Here is a 22,332-nt window from a genome sequence, read left to right as displayed (position 1 = left end):
ATTGAACAATTTGCCTATAAAATGGTATAATTTATAGATACACTTCTTGTATTAATTCTTTTCACTGAATATCATGAACGCGACTGAACCCGAGCGAGCGGAGCGAGCAAGGGGGGAGGGGAGGGTGTGGGAGGGGGGTGTCCCCCCTCCCACGGTAAGAACTTTTTGCATTTTGATGTTGTAAATGGTGCAATTTGATGCATGTCTTTGCGCGTTTTATCGACGTGAAACAGTCCCACTTGTTTAAGGTAGCAGTATATTTTAGTGTAGATTATTATTGAACAATTTGCCTATAAAATGGTATAATTTATAGATACACTTCTTGTATTAATTCTTTTCACTAAATGTCATGAACGCGACTGAACCCGAGCGAGCGGAGCGAGCGAGGGGGAGGGGAGGGTGTGGGAGGGGGGTGTCCCCCCTCCCACGGTAAGAACTTTTGCATTTTGATTTTGCAAATGGTACAATTTGATGCATGTTTTTGCGTGTTTCATCGACGTGAAACAGTCCCACTTGTTTAAGGTAGCAGTATATTTTAGTGTAGATTATTATTGAACAATTTGCCTATAAAATGGTATAATTTAGATACACTTGTTGTATCAATTCTCTTCACTGAATATCATGAACGCGACTGAACCCGAGCGAGCGGAGCGAGCGAGGGGGTAGGGGAGGGTGTGGGAGGGGGTGTCCCCCCTCCCACGGCGATAACTTTTTGTATTTTGATGTTGCAAATGGTGCAATTTGGTGCACGTTTTTGCGTGTTTTACCGAGTTGAAACAGTCCCACTTGTTTAAGGTTGCAGTATATTTTAGTGTAGATTATTATTGAACCATTTGCCTATAAAATGGTATAATTTAGATACACTAGTCTTCTTGTATTAATTCTTACACTGAATATCATGAACGCTGTCTGTTCAGCAATCAAACAGAAAAAGCATGCACACGAGGGTTTAGATAGGGGCATATCCCCTCCCACACGAAGGTGATTTTGCGTTTTCAGACCTGAAATTCAGCGATCTGGTGCAAATTTTTGGTGCAATACTTTTTCATCGAAGTGTTAAAATCACGGAATTTAGCTCTTATTCCGAATGTGCACCATCTGTGCGTATGTATAAAGTCTAGTGAGGTATATAGAGCTTAGGGGAAGGGGGATAACCCTTCCCGCTCGCGGAGCTTTTGCGTTTTTAGAATTGAAATAAAGCGATCTGGGTATAGCCACAGTCTACTTCTTTGCATGGCCGGGGGGGGGGGGGGGTGGCGAGCAGGGAGAAGGCGTGGGCGAGTGTTATCTCCACCCTTCCCTTCCGATGGAGCTTTTATCTTTTTAAGGTTGAAATTGAGATATCTCGTATACGCATATTTGATGGAATCAACATTTGAGAAATCACACAAAAAACAATGATTTTTTTTTTTGGGGGGGGGGGGCTGAGGGAGGAAAGGGTCGATTAAAAGGGGAAATTCCCCTTAAGATACATGAGGGAACCTTCAGTTTTCGGAATATAAGTGATAAGTCTTGTGCACTCAGAATTATTCAGAATTGTTTGTAGATCTAAAAAGTGTACTTGGCTAGGGAAAGAGGCACAGAGGGGGAGGGTTTGGGAGGGGATACCCCCTCCCAAGCACGAGAGATTTTGCATATTTTGAATTGAAATTCAACGATCTGGTGCACACTTTGAGTGAAATATTAAAAGAATATATCTTATTTGATGAAAGGTTGCAAAGGAGACCCGCTTCATGTGCATGCATACAGTATACACGCATTTTTTTTTTCCGCCTCCCAAATCCCCGGTCCAAATCTTAGGGGGGGGGGGGGGGGCGACCGCCCCCATCGCCCCCCCCCCCCCCCCCCTGGCTACGCCAGTGCCCCCCACCCCGCAATTGTTTCCATCTTCTGGCCTGCTTTCTCAAGTTTTTATTATATGTTAGCTTATAACCCCCTTCTATAATCTTGATCTGCATAACTTCATCTCTTCTTCTTTCTTCTCTTCTTTCACTTTCTTTGTCTTGTGTTTCCGCCATCATCATTACATTTCTCGCTCTTCTCTTTTCACTTCATTGTGTCTTTTTTGATTTTGGGTCTTCTTTTTCTCCTCGGATCATAGCCTTCCTCTTTCTCCCGCCATCTTTTAGCGGAGCTATATTCTTGAATCATTTTTAAACTAAATCATCCCCATTTGAACCCAAACCTGTGATAAATAGCTGTACCATGTACTTCACCGAAATCAAATTGAGTGAGACAATAATAGTGATACATTTTGTCTTGAATATCGCGGAATCGGGCATTGAACACAAAAATAATGTCACACTATGTCTATCGTCAGTGGGGGAAGTACCTTTGGTGGTGATCGAACAAGGATCGATAGAACGTGGTTGCCCTGCTTTTTGTGTTGGCTAGCTTGCGCTCGGTGCGCTATACGGTGCATGCATGGTGTAGCTCGTATGGCCGGTAGTACTCGATCGTATATCGCACGTGCCGTGTTGATACGGGGCTCATGAAAGTTTAACGGGATATGACACCTCATCGGCATGAGTTAAGGCAAAGACAACAACTGGGAGCTTCTATTTATTTGAGAGACCACGTGGGTGAGAGAAGGAAAAATGCCAGCAAGAGGCCAGCTGTGAAGAGAGGTGTGGAGAGATCGAAGTGAATGAGTGAGTCATGCTATGTGTGGCTTTGAACGGATTGGATTCCCTGGTTCGGCGCCTCTTTGTGTAGAGTGGGGATATGGATGGCGTGTACATGACATTTGACTTCGCGATAGTTTCGCTCGGGGCAGACGACAATTGAACATCGTCAACTACTTGAGCAGCTTAGGATGCAGCATTTCCTGGCGGTGGAGCTTTCAGGCAAAAACTGTTTATTCATGAATATGGTCATTATCTTGAAGAGGTCTACCTCTTGCCATTTTGTGTTTCCAATGCAATTCCAAACTGTCAGAAATGTGTGGGATGACGCGTTCAGATCACAATATTTAGTCTCTTGTCTAACGTTGTAGATCTAACGTTAGATCTAACATTGACAATGTTACAAGAGGGTTCTACTGATGATAGCTAGATTATAATCTAGTGTAGAAAGAACTCTACGTTTACATGAATGAAAACTCTACTTGGACATTGTTGCTTGGTTTTACAGCAGCCAGAGCTGAATAAAGCTACTCATTTGACCCTTGTTAAACGGATGACCAAGTTTCCTGTGGACAATAGGGTCTAACTTGCACACTGAAATTCAGCCAGCTAATCGTGTGAGAAGAAAACATCACATGTCAGGCTCAAAGTCAGATGTTTTACTGATGCACCCATGCAGAAAGTGTGAGAAAGTATTATTGTGGTTTTTTTTTTTTTTTGGTCTTTTTCTTTGCATGTCATTTGTAAATGATTCCTGCATGGTGTTGTGGAGGAGAGGAGTACAAAGAAAAATCTTCATAGTTGTGCTACACCCCATAGTGTATTGCACTGCATTTAACTTCATTCAGAATTGAGACACTGTACCAGGGTAGGCCTATGCTATAGATTATGAGAACTTTATTCTGGTCATTTGATCTCTGAGCTTTTTGCCTGATGTTGTGGATCTGTTCCAAGAAGAAATGAATAATTTTTGAATATAACTGAAATGAATCCATGCAACATCACAGTCACACTCACAATGAGATCTATGATTACCAATGGTTTTCAGCATGACAGTATAACAATGCAAAGTTGGAAAACTTTTTGACACTTTAAGGACCTACTGTATATCAGCAGTTACTTGTACTATTGTTTTCAGACTTGCTTTAAATATAATGCTTGTCTGGTTATACACTTTTGCATTAACTTACTGATTTCATTCAAAAAATTCATTCAAAATACTCTTCTGTGAACTTTCAAGAGTAAGCTGCCTTTAAAAAGAGTTTGTCACATTCATTTATACAGTCTGTACAAGTGTGTGTGTGTGTGCGTGTGCTTGTGTGGGATTTGAAATACAATGCTTCCCTATAATACAATGCTCCCCCCTTCGAGATTGGAAAAGAAAAAAAAAATGATGAACAGTTTCGGAACATCTGGTTCATAAGTAGCATGCAACCATTGGTGGTTCAACAAGCAGAACTTTCTGTTTTCGAGGGATGTGTCGTTACTGTGTACCACTGTGACTTTTAGTCACTGTTGAAATCTTACGCCAATAAAAACCTGTGTGCAAGACCCTGATAGACATGATATAATTTTGTTTGTGTCTTCCCTTACAGGTTTTTAGGACTGGCCACGCATTCTTGTCGTTCGCTCCCGTTCTTATAGGCCTAGGGCCATGGCGATCCACGTCACATCTCAACTGAGCAGATTACGATGGCTTCTTCTGGCTGAACTGTTCTTCCTCTCACTATATACAGATGCACAAACCACGGGTAAGGAGTGGTGTGAACACACCCTTAAAGCTTTTCATAGCATACTGTAGATATGTGTTTTGTTGCTTGTTTGTTTGTTAGAAAAGAAGCTGTGAAGTACATTGTACATTGCATTAAATGTTTGTGTCAGTAACAAAGAAAGAACACACTGTGCTGTATGAAGTTGCAAGCAATTTGTGGTTTCTGAAAACCCGGCCAAAGATCTCCACATATGTGCCTTTACTGTACATGAAATTGGAGATCTAAATGGAACTTACATAAATATTGCAAGATACTAAATTATTCTATTGTGCTTGTCGGCATCACTTTTCGTACATGTATTGAATGTGATGTTCTGTTCAACTGTTTTTAATGCTGTGATATTGAATGTAATGTGCACTTAGCTGCATGATATGTCTATTGTACCTAACATGAGCTCAGACGATATTGATTTCCAATGACAGCCAATGTATGGCTGCGGTAATAGTTTATATCATATTAAAACAGACAAATAAAAGCATGGTGTACCTACAAATGTACTGGGGGTACGGACTACCTGAAATATTGATATGCTGAATTTTAAGGAGATTTCCAGGACAATAGATCTGTTGAACTCAAAATGTACTTCTTGACTGAATTCTTGATAGGCTGTTTGCAAAATCAAATGGGTTGGGTACAGGAATGTTGTAGTACATGAGCTACGTACCTCTTGTCATATGGTGACTGTTGCTCTCTCTTTTTCTCTCTCTTTTCAAGTACCAGACAGTAACAATATAAATTCAGGTGAAGAAAAGCCACTCACATTTCAGGTCTCATTAAGCTACTGTCATGATTTGCAAAATCCATTTTCATATTCTTTTTTCTTGAATTTTGTTAATATCATTGGTAACATCACAAGCAAGACCAATGACTGTATAATGCTCTTCACTCATTAAGTAAGGAAGATGCACCTCTGCAAACATGTAGTTTGTTTTAAAGGGATGGTATAGTTTTGGTTGAGATGGAGATTCAGGTTTTAAACATCAGAACCACTTATATGAATTTAAGAGGAATGAAAAATCTATTTGATGGAAATTGGTTTTGAAAGGGCCAAGATATCCAAAAACAATGTGGTCCTGATAAAAGGTGAGTCCCACCTTTTATTAGGACCACTTTGTTTTACTTTGTTTTTTGAAATCTCAGATATTTCAAAACCAATTTTCATCAAATAAACTTTTTATTCCTCTTAGAATTGTATGCTCTTTAACACTAAAGTGTTTCTTTTTATCTCACAAAAAATTAATATCGGAATCCCAATTTCAACCAAAGCCATGCCATCCCTTTAGGCAAGGGTTGAGAGTAGTTTACTCAGTCCACCATGTATCCATTGTTGAGGCAACATGGAATGACATGATGATGTTCTATTGCTCTTTAATAGCGATTTTGGTTTGTCTGACTGCCATTGTTGAATAATAAGGCACATGTATTTGACATTGTGTAGTAGAAAGAGCTCATTGTACATTGTATTATTCATTAGTTTTTGGTTTTATTTTAAATGTCATTAGGCACAACCCAAAGCACAAACCATTCATGCAGATTCTTTTCGACCATGGCATGAAGTTATAATGTATGTCATACCTTTTTTCAAAGTTGATTATAACGTTGTCATGCATGTTGCATAACGGTACATTAGTTTTGCTCGGTCTTTTGCAACCTTTTTTCAGGCAGTCATGACTCATGAGTATGCTCTGCTAAAAGGTAGTAACGCAACTAAAAAATCATCCTGATGTACTTACCAAGCTCAACCAGGTCCATGCTATGAGTTTAACAAGAATGACTTCAAATAGCAATGCATTGGATTTATGCCTTGGAAAAGTATATTAGCCATCAATACAACGTACTGTACATTGAATTCAGTACAAGTAGGTCCTGTTGATATGACATTTTCTCCAAAAAGAAAAAAAAGTAATATATTGTATGTTTATGTACAAAGTAAAAGCAATAGAGAAGAGTGTCATAGTCTTCTTTTGAACTTATTATTGATTTTTATTATTATTATCATTTTTTGTGCCTCCGCCACGAAGTGGTGTCGGAGGCATTATGTTTTCGGGTTGTCCGTCCGTCCGTCCGTCCGTCCGTCCGTCCGTAATGACTTTTGTGGACAGCGTAACTAAAAAACCTTTTGAGGTATCCTAATGAAACTTGGCATGTATGTGTATTAGGGGGTGAAGTTGTGTCTATCAGCTTTTGGGTGCACATGCTCAAGGTCAAAGGTCAAAAATCAAGGTCAAATACGTAAGATTTCACTATTTCCACCATATCTATGCAATGCCTGAAGATATTTTCTTGAAACTTAGTGTATACATATATTACCAATTAAGATTCTTTGGTGAAAGTTTGGGGTCATGAGGTCTAAGGTCAAGGGTCAAAAGGTCAAGTAAAAATATTAAAACTTAACTTTTTTCTCCGTATCTTGGAAATTGTTCAAGGTATCTTCATGGAACATAGTATTATACATGTACTGACTGGCAGTAATATCTAGAGAATTTAGGGTTCATGGGTCAAAGGTCAGGGGTCAAAGGTCAAGGGCAACACTTCAAAGTTTTACCATTTCCCTCATATTTATGCAATGCCAGCAGGATTATCTTTTTTTTTTTTACACTTGGTGTATGCATGTATAACCTAATAGAGATTCTCTGGAAGCTTTCTTTTTTCTTTTTTTTTTGTTTGCCTCAAAGGTCAAAAGGTCAAAGATCAAGGGAAAGTGCTGAACTAACTTTTTCCTCCATATCTCAGAAATGGCTCAAGTTATCTTGAAACTTACTACATATTTATGCATGTTGTGCCTGACAGTGATTATCCTATGAATTTTAGGGTCAAAGGCCAGATGAAAATGGTAACAATGAACTTTTCATTATAGAAATTGCACTTTTTCTCCATACCTTGAAAATTACTCAATGCATAAACTTATGAATGGGTCAAAGTCAAGTTAAAGTCCTTAAATCCCCAAGTACATGCTCTTCTATTCATCCAATTAAACCTAGGTCAAGGAAGGTGAACATTCAACACATTTGTGACAAGCTTGTCATTTTGATATTTTGCCAATTGTGTGAAACTGTCATCACACATTGTCAAGACATTGTACTATAGACCTATTAGGAGAATCGTGCATTATGGCGGAGGCATACCAGTCGCTTTAGCGACATTTATAGTTTTTTTATACTTTTGTTTGCTCATTTCTCTAATGCCTGGAGAGGTTGCATGTCAACTAACCTGTTCTAGTGTAATGCATCAAAATACAACCGTATCTTTGACCTCAGCTTGCTATCATTAAGTTAAATGGTTGTTTTAAGACAATACATGATGCAATTAATTTTGTGAAAGCACAATCAGCTGAGAAGTGACCTGTGTGACCATCACACAGTTTGATTGCTGCTACTGGCAACCCATTTCTTCGAATATACACCTTTTGTGGAAGTTAAACTCTCACAATAAATGTCTCCAAAACTCAAACTCAGCAGGAATCAGTGCATCTAGACTAACTGAATTCAACCAATGTAGACGTGGACATACCACCAACACAGCCAATGTCTATATATGTACCAGGTACTCGTACCATGGAGCTGTTGTAGCTCCTTGATCTGATATCACAGTGTTACAGGGTCCTGTACGATGTAGAGAGAGAGGCAAGCCCTGCGAAATTTGACCCACTACTAGGGTAATTGAGGGTTAGGCAAAAGAGTCAACTTTGGCCTGCACTTCATCTTTCATTAGCAAGTACCTGTCATATGCACCAGTCATCAACTTGTCAAGTTTTTCGTAACTCAGTATCAAACACAGCTACAAGCCTTACGATTTTTTTTTGTTGTTGTTGATGAATTTTTTTAAATATAAAATGTCTATTTGTAAGGCTGTCAGAGTTTACGCACTGTAATCTGGGATGAGGATCTGTACATTCTGCTTCCTGTAGATTATTACCCTCACAAGTTTTTTTTTTCCCCAAGTCCATCAGTAGGGAATATTCTCACTCTTTCTCACACTCAACTAAAATCTAAAATCTTTGAAATTATGATTATACTATCATAGATTATATTCCAGTATTGAAACACAAATACCCATGCCCATCTAGTGCATTGGTTGCCATGCACACCAAGGATTGTCTGTTAGGGAAATAACCACATATAATTCCCTACTTCACACAGATGAGTTCAGCAAACCAAAACCATATGAAGGTTCCCCCCCCCCACTATTTAGTATGTTTGAAGTGTTAATATTTACTATTTTAAACTATTGAAATACATTTGTAGCCCCATTGTCATATTTCTGCACGGAAAACCCTGTGTTAGTCATAATGTGTAAAACGGTATCGTTCATGCACCTTTGTAAGGCAGCTCAAAGTAAAAAACACACCTTCAGTATGTTTTTGTGTTGAGTGTATGTCAAATATATAGTGAAATCCTGTACTTGAGTTTGACTAATATGCGATTCATTAATGTAGGATATATAATTGTTTATTCAGTTTTTTAAAGAAAAAAACTTCCAAGTAGAGAAGAATCAGGCATTCTGGGATGAAACAAATGCCTGCTATGAAATAACATTGAAAGACCCTTACCAAAGCCATTTTTAGGCTCACACGAAGTTATAGATATTAAGCTGGTGTATATTTGTTTTTCATTATTTTGTTGTTATCTCTATGCATGTAATGGTTTATGTTGATTAAACTGTCAAACTCTGATGATATTGAATATTGCTATATTACTTGTAATTTTCTTTCAACAGGCTCAGCATTGTGCACCAAAGCCAAGACATGTGGTGATTGTATAACTCAAAACCCATCATGCGCATGGTGTGGCCAACCTGTGAGTATATAAAGCCAAATGTCAGAAGGGGTATGGGAAAAAATACTGTTACATGTAGAGAGAGACTTATGGAACACACATAACCCTCACACTTCCATGGCAGGTGATGCATCGTATATATGAAACTTTTTGTAATAGATACATTCCCGAAATACCTCAAGACAGTGAAAAAACAACAACAACCCAAACCCTGCTTTATTTCAATCACTTGTCACATTTCCATCAGAGATGCAGATGTGCCCATGGGAGGTGAATGATTTTTCAGGACCACTTACACATGTGGGAGAGTGTTTTTGAAGTTGGTAGCTAGACGTTCCATCAGACTCCAACAACCTTACCACGCATCCATCCTTACTCTGCAAAACTTCTGCTGTGGGTGATATAGCTAAGATGTATCATTATTTATCTTGAGAAAAAAATGGGCATGTACTCAGACACTTAAAATGATAAACAGACTAAACATAATACACCTCTGATTTCTCAAATTTCTATTGAAGCATTTTTATTTTATATATATGTAAGTAAATATGCTGACATACAATGTACATGCACTCCCTACAAGTATGCATTTCCTATCATTGAAATGATTTCTGCTCAAAGCAAACCATATTTCTCTTTTTATTGTGCATGGTCTCAAATTTGAATATGAAATTCAGAGGAGAGTTATGAATAGGATGAAAAAGAGTGTTGTGTATGTTGAACTGCATAATAAAAATCCTTTTGTCAAAGCTGATTAAAATCAATTAATGTGCAACATTTTTTATGATTGAGCCATGAACGACCAGAATGATAACATGGTTTAGGTGATACTTTTCAAAAGAATAGATATGAAATATTTTTGGAAATCATCAAGTTACGTCATGTTGTTACACCAAGGATCTTTTCAAATTGATGCATTTAGAATTATATGCTCATTCATTATTATTCATAATTATTCCACATCGCTTTGCAAAAGAATCATTGAATTCAAGAAGCGGCTTTTGCACAGAATTGATCAAAGGAAACTTCGTCAAAGAAGCAACTTGAATATAAATTAGGCATTTTTTATGGAGGAGTTATGGGAATGTGACATGATGATTATGCCCCAAGTTACATGAATGTTAAATGATGGTTTTATCAAATCATGATTGATTCATCAACCTCTACAGATTTGATACAGATGTCCAGGAAATTGCAGGAAACACAATGAGGCTAATGAAATGCGGCTGTGTTGCGTGTGTGTCCAGTTTGCCCGTACCCGTGGCTTGATGATGAGATAATTGTGCTGTGCTCTTATGATAATGCAAATATGTAGAGCAGTAAGACACTGCCAACACACGGGCCATGATGAAGCCCTGTTCAAACACAAGCCCAATTTAGATGTCATGATTGCTTCTCGCTGATGGATGCCGGTCATTAGGAAGACGGCACGCAGAGAAAGCAGTGAGACTCATTCTCTCGGCCAGTGATCAGTGCGCCATTTACTTGAAATAGCCGTATTTCCGCAATTTGAAGCACAAGTACTTTGGGTTTGTGTGTGTGTTTAAACACCTGAATATGGGCAACATTGAATATTCTTTCAGTATCATAAGAAGAAAAATGTTATGCATAAACTTTTTGAAATTTAGACAAGACCAGCATGCTGAAAAATGAATTGTAGACCTTTTGTCAAATTTTTACATTTGCTTTTCATGAGACATTTATAAGCTTTATGGGAATTTTCATGTTTACAATTTGATCCATGATTATGCCTTGTCAAATTGATGCATGGCCAAGCTGGTTCCTGTGAATACAAGAAGAAGTCATGAATACAAAAAAAAGAGAGTAATTTTGGGTTGTTATTGAAGGGAATAATTTTCAAATTCAAATTTGATTAGCAATTTCAGCTGGTGAAAAATATCTTCAATGATATCGTGTACACTTCTATGTAAAGAAAACTGCTACACAAAAGTTAGTTTGTGTAGCAGTGGTGTAAAAATGCGTAGCAAATTGTGATGCGATACCTGGAAAATTATTCCCTGTATTGCTGTAATTTCCTGCACATAAACTTCCAAGAATTCATCACATTATTGTGTGAACTAGTGCACTGGTTTATTGAAATGGTTGCAGAAGTCACTGAAATACTGATGCAGGGGAAAAAGAAAAAAACAGATATCACATCTCTTGATTCTGATGCATTCTGAAGGACTTCCAATTCCACATAAATGGCAAAAATAAGTACTTGAGTAAAACCGAGCAGAATTGTAAGATTGTAAGGTTGTGGCAATTCAAAGTTTTCTGATTTCATAAAACAGTGATATTTTAGTCGCTGCAATCATCATTATCAGCTGAGAGCCAGAAGGGCACTAAATTACATGCTAACATTTGAGCACAAATGAGAATGAAACAATCAAATTTCATGAAGTGAAAAGTCTACTTGATCAGAAGTGGGTAGCTCTATAAGTATCATTCCAAATATCAGGTAAAAATGTGCCCTTGTGATTTTGGCTTTTAATATTTTCCTGAAAATGAAAGTGATTTAAGATCGACACCATGATGTCGATGAGATCAAGCTCAACAATGTGATACCAATAACTCAATTACCCCAAAATTGCAATAATGCCCTTCTTGTTCTCAGCAGATGATATGCAAATGAGCTGTATTGATGATGTCATGGCCTCACAAGTCTTCAATTAACCTCAACACAAATATTCACAGAATGTCCATTCTTGACATGAATTGAGAAAGGGAGCATGATTGTTGTTTTTTTTCATTAAACATTTCCTCTTTATTTTTGCAACGTAAACCTATAGTGTAGTAATGCTGATCATAGAAGGCCAAAGGATGACAGATGTTGCTATCAACTGCAGTGTAAAACTCAACCAGAAAAATTAGTAATTTTCTGCACATACCAGTGAGAGGATTGAGTTGATCACACTAGCCAAATAGTGTGTGCATGGTTGCAACAGTATTATGTTATAAAAACATGTAGAACTCTAAGGTTCTACACTCTTTTCTCATTATGAGTCAAATTGTGATAAAAAATCCACCCCTTTTATTTGCCTCAATTTCATACTGTATTTATCAAATTCAACATGAGTGCAATGTAAAATTGCACTGTGATGAGTGAAAGAAAAATTAAATTTAAATGTTGAGTAATTAGAAACCAGCAGAAACTTACATACTTGAACATGGAAATCAGAAACTGAAACAGCTCACCCCAAGTAGTAATTTCCTAAGTAATCCTGTAATGTGGCATGTTTGAATTGCAAGCCTTTTCCCTGTAACAAATAGTATATTCATTTTGTGTATGATTCACATTAGTGCAATTTGAATTGTCTGTCTCAAGGCAAATAGCTGTCTCATTAGAAAACATTGGTGAGACAGAACCCTTGTAAACGTAGAAATGAATAACAGCCATCATAGTTTTCATTTCTTATGATCCACTCAGTTGAACAATAAGACCAATTCAGAATTAATGTGCTCATACAGAAGAGAAAGTACTTGATTGTGTCAGTGGAGTCTCACAGGGGTTACAGTTGAGTCTGCTTGTACAGGATGACTAGGAAGTAAGACATCTGTCCTAGTTAACTATCCCAATTAAACCATCAAGCCTTTTGAGAATAGATTTGCCTATAAGATCACCATCTTTCCACATCAAATTGGCAATACTTAGTTTTTCCTGCAAATCCTATTTTGGGAGAAGGTTAAATAGAACAGGGTACATTTATCAAATGTCCACAAAATCACTTCAAAGAAACTTAAAAGAAATTTGCTAAATTGAGACAGGATGATGAACGTTATTTTTTGATATGATAACAATTTGAAAGTTTAGTGATTTACAAACTTCTGATAATTGGGCAGCCATTGAAAAAAGAACAAACAAACAAACAAACCCAAAACAAAACTATTTGCACTGTTGTATGAATGAAAACAGGTATAAAACTAAAGAGAAGTTGGACTCTACCTTATGAACAGACTTTCTGAGCACCAAACCACATAAGAGTAGTTACTGCACTTATGGGATCAAATGCAGTTAAAAGATTTAGTCATTCATATGATACAGACAAGTTCCAAGTAACCTAACTTACACACCCTTAAATAATGCATTGTGAAACAATTTATAATAATAATAATAATAATAATGCATTTATATGGCGCTTCATACTGACGTTTCTAAGCGCACTTTGCTACTCATACAAATAGATTAGAAAACACAACAACATTAACAAAATCAGCGTTAACAGTAACAAAAGAAGAAGAAAGAAAAGAAAAGAAAAGAAAAATACATGTGATACAATGGTACAATAATTGATAACTGTGTGCGCCTCCAGGAAAAAAAAAAAATTACAACTGATTAAACAGGTGAGTTTTAAGAAGAATTTTAAATGATTCGACAGATGAGGCATTCTGAATATACAGAGGGAGTTTATTCCAAAGAGTGGGAGCAATGGAAGAGAAGGCTCGGTCACCATAACGGGTTTTTGTACGTGGGCCATGAAGTAATTTATCATACATTTCTCCTGTTGGATATTCCTCTATCCATCCACTCTTACGGCTGGTAAATGTAAAAAATGCCCATGACTACACTTTAAAAATGCATGTACGACATTTTCTCTATCTCCGCTTCTGTACGTCTTGATTGTTTTGAAGAAAAAAAATGAGATTTGTTCATGCTTTTATGGTGAAAATACCTCTTTTTACTGATATTTTGTCATATTTATGAAGTAGAAACGATGTGCCTTGACATTATTGCTGCAATGTTTTCTCATGAATGTGCTAATCCATTTTCTAGAAGTCCTTAGTAAATGGTGGTGACTGTACAGCAGTTTATCTTTGTTCTGTAATTCATCATGCACTTATAATACGTGTCCTTCGTGTTTCAATGGTCAGGATTTTCAAGACAATGAGAACGTCGCACGCTGTGATAATCCTCAAGTGCTTCGAGAGAGAGGCTGCCAGGAAAACTACATTGAAAACCCACTCAGTTCAGTGGATATCATAGACGTAAGTTGTCTTTTAGTACTTGATGCATTTGCCAACACTGCCACAATACAGAATTTTAATGTATCATATGCTATATTTTGCTAATTTGGACTTGAGAGGCAATTTTGGCGAGTTCTCAATTTGCCATCGAGAACCACTCGGTGGATGGAACAAGGAAAAAAGTATCATCTCTTTCCAAGAGAAAAATTAATGAATTCCCACCTTGGACATAATCAGCATTGCATCTTTATTACAGAGAAGAATATTTTCACAAGTTTGTAAATTCTTCAGTAGACTTACAAAATATGTAAGAATGAAAAGACCATGAAATGTTTGTACTTTATATTTTGAAAAAAAAGTACACTTTTTGTGTGACAACTTAAGCCCTTACAATCCCTATAAATTTAATCTTGTTTTATACATTTGTTGGATGGAAATGAGGTTTAAAGTTAGGAGCTTCATATTCAAATGATGCACAACTTTAAGCATTTAAAGACATATGGAAACAGTTTTTTCATCTTATTTGTTGAAGTAAAAAGTGACACGGACAATTATAGGAAAATTAAGTTTGTAGTTTTGATTATAAAAGATATTTTGCAAAAATGTGACGATATGGATGGTGTTTTCAGAAGAAAGAAATCCTGCATAAGTCAACTGCTGTTATGGATTAAGCAAGGACTAAGGAGCAAGGCTCGTGATGCTGCTGAAAACACTCCTTGTGTACAATATCCATACAGGCAGTGTGTTGTATTTTTTGACATCAAACAGAGGCCAGTACATACAGATGTCCACATTGTATTCATTATAGTCTCGTCCCAGACATTCTGGCCCTTATTCTGAGGTCTGGTTTTGTTACATGCTGTGTCCAACTTAGAAACAGTGTTTTAAGTAGGCCTGCCTGAATTTGATACATTGTAGACCACTCCTCCATTCCATGTTCAGTCATAATTTATTTTAGTTTCTGACAGGCAGGATCAGTTAGATTCCATGTCTAAATTTTTAGTTGCAATTTTTAGACAATGAGACTTGATTTCATAGTCTGGTATGGCATGTCATTTGTTGATGTGAATTAGTACACACTTTTAACCATGAACATTGGTTTTTGTTTTCCTGTCATTTCTTTCTCATTGTAAGAAGCTTTGTTTTCATTCTAGTTGACAATTTGGTTCTTCTAATAAAGCAACAGTTGTAATTCTTCATGAAATATAGACTTGTTGAATGAAGAATAAATGCCACACTTGATATAAAGTGCAAAACAGGTATTGGTATATAACAAACATGAAAAAATAGAACAAAACCGTATGGGCAGATATGATAACTCATTGAGGGATTTTTGTTTCTTTACAGGATAAACCTTTGAGTAAGGCTGGAGATCCCCTAGAAGATTTGGTCCAAGTCTATCCTCAGTCAATCAACGTTGCCATGAGGCCAGGTGAGCAAATACTGCTGATTTGTTCTTGTCGGCCTGAATTCACAAAGTTAGTTTGTAAATGAAGGGTCATGTTCTTGATTGTGATGACATGTGAAAGGAAGACATCCAAGGCAATTTGCTGATAATTTATTTTGGTATTTTTTCCCATCTGAAATTCAAGTATACGACTTCTTTTTTTTTTCTGTGCCTGACAGCATGTCCTATGTTTATTTATTACAGTGCCAAACTAACTTGTATCATACAAGAGTGGCTGAAGTACCTCAATCAGTGTGTAGCTTTTAAAATGAAGGATTAAAAGTTATCTTTTTAAATGATACCAGTCATGGGTCTTTAAACCCACTCTTACATAAAAGTCATTTTTTCTATGGGGTTGATGACATGAACTTTAAAAGATAATTTTTGAATAATTTTTGTCCCTGATTCAGGGGAGACCATTCCCATCAACCTCCAGATCCGGCAAGCAGAGGACTTCCCTGTAGATCTCTACTATCTTATGGACCTGTCTGATTCCATGAATGATGATTTGGTGGAGCTGAGGAGACTGGGACCAGTTCTAGGTAACCACTCTCTGGCGTATCTTCATCTCCTTCCTTGTGCCTCTGCCTCATCATCCACAGTGTCTCTGTGCATATTAAGAAGCAACTTAGGGAGTTTCAATTCAGTTCAATTCGATTCAGTTCAGTTCAGTTCAATTCAGTTCAATTCAATTCAATTCAATTCAATTCCATTCCATTCAGTTCCATTCCATTCCATTTCATTCCATTCCATTCCATTCCATTCCATTCCATTCCATTCCTTTCCATTCCATTCCATTCCATTCCATTCCATTCCATTCCATTCCATTCCATTCCGTTTCATTCCGTTCCGTTCCGTTCCGTTCCGTTCCGTTTCATTCCGTTCCATTCCATTCAGTGATTTCATAAAAGCAACGCATCCAATATTTCATGAACAATAATCAATTGTCAAGGAAACCACTAAAAGGCAGTGGCTTGAAGATCATGATCACCTTTACAGAGATACATAAAAGACAAATTGGCATGTAATTAAAGTAGAGAAAATGATTACATAAAAGATCATGATCACCTTTACAGAGATACATAAAAGACAAATTGACATGTAATTAAAGTAGAGAAAATGATTACATAAAAGCTCTGGATACTTAAAGATAAAAGATACACATGAAATAAACTTGGAGTCTACTCTCACATTTTTATATATTCCTTGAAAGTGCATTGGCAAATTGTCACCAAACTTGGAAGTTATCATGAGGGTGATAGAATACATACTTACTCCATGGACACCCAAGTGAAAAAACTAGAAAATTATTCTATGGTTTATTGATCCGTATATGTATGCCTTGTCAAGGGGACACATGTGAACAAGGACAGGTAGCAGAAAATGTAAAGTTGCATACAAGATAAGTTGTTGAAATTTTGCACGATTTTCATGTTCATAGCAACCCTATGATGCTTTGAAGATGACATCATTTTTCACCTGACTACACTTTGATTTTTTTCTTTCTCTGTCTGTGTGTCTCCCAACTGTATGTCTGTTTGTCTGTCTCTGTCACTTGTCTGTGGTGCCTCCTCTAGTTGCTGAGATGAGTAACATCACTAGGGACTTTAGGCTTGGCTTTGGTGCCTTTATTGACAAGACTGTCATGCCATACATTGACATCCACCCCAAGAAGTAAGTTGATTCTTCAGCACTTGATTGCAATATGGGCATTGCAATTTAATTGCATTGAAATATTTCCACTCTAGTATTTCATTCACTAGCTATCTGAAAAGTATAATGACTTCGTCATTACTGCAGTACAAATGTAGTAGAAATGTTGATCGTTATTAGATTCATGTATTTAAAATGATGTTCTCCTTTTCATTATGTAACTCTGTCTTGTCCCCATTGGCCATCTTTTGCTCTTTATCACAGACAAAGTAATAAGTGTTTCTGAGAAATGTACTAATAGAAATATCCATGCAATGCTCTTTTCAGGAACTTTTGTACATTGCAATCACTTTTTTTTTTTTGCATCAATTTATTCATTATGACAGCACTCACCAATTTCTTTTATTCTTGTACATTTTTTTTAGTAAGTGAATATCTGAAAGTCTTGTTTAAGTCAAAGTTCTCTTTAAAAAGAAACAATCAATGGTACAAAGAGAGATCTGATACTTCCCTTAATTGGTTGGCATTGAGGAGAGGCAACTATAAGAAAGCAAAATGATCCTATCCCATACTATTTTGCACCTACCCAACTGCATTTTCAGCAGGAAGAAACTACAAAAATGGCAGTGCCAATGGCAGTAATCACAGTTTTGGCTTGCCAATCCACTTTAGCCGCACATTTGGCCCAGCACCCACTAGATAAAACATCCAGGGCTCTGATTCCGAGTCCTTCAGATCTATTGGTGCTGCTTTGATGTCACGGCATTGAGGCTCATCAGCTCATTAGCATAAATTGCACCTAAAAAGGCTCATTTTGAAGGTGAAATTATTGACTATATTGGTATGAAGTTCTGTTCTTATTTGTGCAGCTTGGTCTATGAGACTTGGAAGAATAACATATTTGAAAAGAAAATATCAGTACAGATTCCTTTTAAAGGTGTGAGTGTATGTGTGTGTGTGTTGGGGGGGGGGGGAGAGGTGGGGAGATATATGAAAGAATATGAGGTTTTTGTGGAAATGGGTCCACTTTTTTTCATGCTGACGCCATTTAATGGTTTTTTGTGACATAATCTGCAACATTTTGTGGTCGATTTCAGGGTGAAGAACCCTTGTCTCAACAAGGAGTGTGGACCCGCCTTCTCCTTCCACAACTTTCTTCCTCTCACTCTGGAAACAAGGGAATTCTCAGTAAGTCATCCCAAAATACTGGGACAAAAGCAAAGTATGCTAGTCCAGTTATGGGATATCACCCAAGTATACAGAACATCACTTAATTTTGATAGCAATTTCTCCAAAAAACAAAAACAAACAACAACAACCATAATAATTCTTGATAACTAAGTTCAAAATAGTTTTGGCAGCAGATATCTCCTTGGTTGAATCAGCATTCAATTTAGACAAATTAGATTTTGGAAAATCATCATGGAAATAGAAAAAACTGAAGAAGTAACAGCACAATGCTGCTACTGAGTGAATGGTTGTAAATCACATGATGTAGGAATTGCATTAACCCACATATTGTGCATAGTTCAGCACAGTTTATTGTATGAAAATTAGAAATATACCAAATGAACTGATCAAAGGCCCAGTAGGCCCTACAAGATTAGACAAACTGCAGTTTTGTTAGATTGAAGCATACTGCTGATTTTTACCAAAACCAGTGGTGAAAGCAAGGCAGGACATTCAGTTGGACAAAATGCTTGTAAAATGATGCTTGAGATGACATACTAGAGATCATGGTGATCTATTTTTGTACAGTTGTAAGTAGACTTTCAATGCCTTGATAAATCATTCCTGTTTTAATGACCCACAATAAAAGAAAAATGAAAGTGAGAGATGATTTCCATTTCTGTACAAAGCCTGGTAGACTGACACGAAAGAGTCGTTTGTATGAGATCAAGTTAAAATGAGCAAAGTATAATTAGAGAGGAGCATGTTAGATGTTAAACTTGTGATGCATTCTTCTGAAATGTTTGATCATCTTCTAACCCTGACAGGAGGAAGTGTCCAAAGTGAACAGCTCAGGAAATCTAGACAGCCCAGAGGGTGGTATGGATGCAATGATGCAGGCAACAGTATGCACAGTAAGTCTGATTCCAAGATATCAAGTCCTGGAAATTGTGCTTCTAAAATTATCACCATTTGATCATTTAATTGGCACCTCTTGCTTATTTTATTTCGGAGAAAGACTAGATAGAAGAGGGTAAATTTATTAGATCTTTACAAATTGAAAAGAAAAATGTTCCAATGTCAGAGAGAAGCTGGAACTTATAACATCTTCTAAAATTCATTTACAGTCTAAGAATCAGTCTTGAAGTTTGCTGTTGAAAGAAACAATGTTCGACAAAGGCCTCCAATTATACACATTTTCCCCCTCCATTCTTAGAAATTGGCAATAAACAGGAAAAGTTCTGATAAAACTGAATGCGCACCAAGAACACACAAAAAAGGTTTCTGTGACTTCAAATTATGATAACGATTACGTGACTTGTTTTGAACTTAAATGACAAAAGTTATTGATGGTGTATTTTCTTTTTATGATACGCTAGGAGCAGGATTTTAGGAAAGAATATGAAAGTAAGTATGTGTATTAAGTGACATGTGACTATGCATTGTGTGTCAATTAGAAAATTCCCCTCTTTCGCTTTACAATAAAACACAAACAGACACATGTATTTGTGAGAAATATACCAATGACTTTCCCAGTCCATATTGTATTTCTTTTGACCATTGAAAGTCATACCCTTTTCTCTGAAGTGCCTTCAAGTACTTTTTCCCTCTACACTAATTTCTCTCTACACTAATTTCTCTCTATCTGCATCTGGACCTCTCACCAACAGCAAGAAATCGGCTGGCGGGATCGAGCCAGGCATTTACTGCTCTACACCACAGATGCCAGTTTCCACATAGCTGGAGATGGAAAGGTGAGTCGCCTGTTACAAACTGTTTGTCTTCTTCAGGTGTGAGTTTCTTCACTTTGTCTCCCTCAAAAAATTAGATTTGTTAAGATCGCAACTGCTGATCTGTGAATTAACAAACGTGTTAGAAAAAAGGAACCAGTGGGACTCGAACCTGTCATCTACTGCTACTGAGATCTTAACAAATTTAATTTGTAGAGAGAGACAAATTTGAGAAACACGCGCCTGAACCTTCACCCCTCTGAATTATTTCTTTCATGTTTGTCTTCTTTTTACATTTTTTCTATACTTTGGCATATCCCAGTCTTGTTAATCTGAGATTCATATTTGTAAGAATATTGCAAGTGGAAATCATTCATTGACATGAGTTGAAAGAAGTTTCTAATGATTTTTTCTGAGTTGCTGTATTAAACACCTGTAGAAATAGGGCTGCCAGGCGAGTTGAAAATTCAGTGTTTTCTTCTGCTTTGCAGTTGTGCCAGTCATGCAGTTACAGTGATAGCCACTGCCATTCCTGCGTATTAATGTGCTTGTTACCTCCGCCAAGGGGGGAGGTTATGTTTTCGTTACCGTTGGTTTGTTAGTTAGTTAGTTAGTTAGTTCGTTTGTCCTTGTGCAAAATAACTCAAAAAGTAGTTAACGGATAGGTGGTGATCCGAGAATTTTTGGGGAATTTATGAAGGATTTTTTATATTTTGGCACGTAGGGTCAATGAACTTGGGAGTTCACGCTGCGCGTATTTGAGGTTTGCATGCGCGCACTAAAGTGTGTGCTCTAGTTTCTGCTAGGGCGAGGCGCGGTGCAGCTGAGGGTTTATGACGTAACAAAGGCTTCTATATTGGGAAATTGGGCGGCTTTCAGCACACAATGCTACAAGTACGTATGGGTGGAAATCACTGATATCTTTATGGAAGAACAAGATCAGTGGTGGAAATGAGCTGCATGTTTGGCGGAGGTCTGTGCTCTCAGAGCGCTTTTCTAGTTTATTAAAGTGATACATGCAAAATGTTGGAGAACCTGCCTACAGTGGCCACCTGTCTACAATGGCCATTCTTTTTGTTTCCCTTGGGTGGCAACTTTTGACATTTTTTACTGTTTTAATTCCAAGAATGTGTCCTCCCTATTCATGCTTTCTTTTATTATCTCATGTTTCTATCCCCTCAGCTCGGTGGTATTGTCACACCCAATGATGGAAAGTGTCACATGCGTGATGGTATGTACACCATGGCTGACGAACAGGTGAGGGGAAAAGAGAATGACTTGGATAGACAAATTTCTCTTGCTGTGTAGAATATCAAGTTTTCGTTAAACAGAAGCAGCACTGTGCTGAATTCAGAGCTCCTGTGTGTGGGGTGTGATAGAGAGAAAGAAAAAGTGATGAGCTGTGAGGAGCCAGTTTTGCTGTCAGTAGTTGCTGCACATATGGAGGTGTATCCTATTACCGAACGATTTTTATTTAATTTCTCCAGACGCGCAACATTATGCTTCAATTTAGCTAAAGATCTCCTAGAAGATAGTTAAAATTCTGATAAATTTGGCTGTAACAGTATTATTTGAAAACTAAGCCACGCACTTAACAAAATCAGTATTTCAAATAACCATTCCACAAAAACCGTGTCTTTTTACCGACGCAAATCGTATTGTATTTACCGAATATGCCCCCTCAGTATGGGGAAATTTAGGCATTGCATTTTCGGTCAATGTTATTAACACAGAATAACAAACATCAACATTTCAGCGATTATTACTAAAATTTGTACTGCATACTTAACGTTTTTTGCTGCAGTTTAGCAATTTTCTGCACCGGCCTCCTTTGTGAGCAACAGCGCGTGCGTAGTGCAATGGATGCGCGCGTATACGAGTTGTTTAACAGGTTTCCATTGAAAATGTACGCGTTCGGTAATAGGATACTGTTCGGTAATAGGATACCTGCCTATACAATAGTGTGACATTAGCCCCAACAAATGTGTGGTGTGCTCATCACAGAGCTTGTATTCCTCAAACAAGGGAATTCTCAGTAAGTCATCCCAAAAGCGTGGTGTGCTCATCACAGAGCTTGTATTCCTCAACTGTTGGGATGAGCTATAGTACAACAAAGTGTGACTTTAGGACATCATGGTGGATGCAGTATGCAGAAGGAGACTTGAAATATTTTTCTTCGCTCTTGGATGAGCTGTA

The 22,332-nt window shown here is 37.3% G+C and overlaps 1 protein-coding gene across 1 annotated transcript in view; it reads left to right on the top strand.

Moving 5' to 3' along the window:
* Nucleotides 1-4,224: 4,224 nt before the first annotated feature.
* LOC139727647 (integrin beta-1-B-like) overlaps nucleotides 4,225-22,332 on the top strand; it is a 31,663-nt gene continuing 13,555 nt past the window's right edge. The window contains exons 1-10 of the mRNA XM_071638627.1: nucleotides 4,225-4,375; nucleotides 9,113-9,192; nucleotides 14,044-14,157; nucleotides 15,484-15,568; nucleotides 15,994-16,125; nucleotides 17,161-17,257; nucleotides 18,334-18,424; nucleotides 19,234-19,320; nucleotides 20,077-20,160; nucleotides 21,319-21,393. Coding sequence (XP_071494728.1) covers nucleotides 4,279-4,375; nucleotides 9,113-9,192; nucleotides 14,044-14,157; nucleotides 15,484-15,568; nucleotides 15,994-16,125; nucleotides 17,161-17,257; nucleotides 18,334-18,424; nucleotides 19,234-19,320; nucleotides 20,077-20,160; nucleotides 21,319-21,393 — 942 coding nt within the window. The 5' untranslated portion in view covers nucleotides 4,225-4,278. The remainder of the gene's footprint in view (nucleotides 4,376-9,112; nucleotides 9,193-14,043; nucleotides 14,158-15,483; nucleotides 15,569-15,993; nucleotides 16,126-17,160; nucleotides 17,258-18,333; nucleotides 18,425-19,233; nucleotides 19,321-20,076; nucleotides 20,161-21,318; nucleotides 21,394-22,332) is intronic.

Source organism: Diadema antillarum, unplaced genomic scaffold (assembly GCF_040938485.1).
Source record: "Diadema antillarum isolate AM-2024a unplaced genomic scaffold, OU_Dant_1.0 seq00000138_RagTag, whole genome shotgun sequence".
NCBI lineage: Eukaryota > Metazoa > Echinodermata > Echinoidea > Diadematoida > Diadematidae > Diadema > Diadema antillarum.
This window is presented reverse-complemented; position numbering and strand designations above follow the sequence as displayed.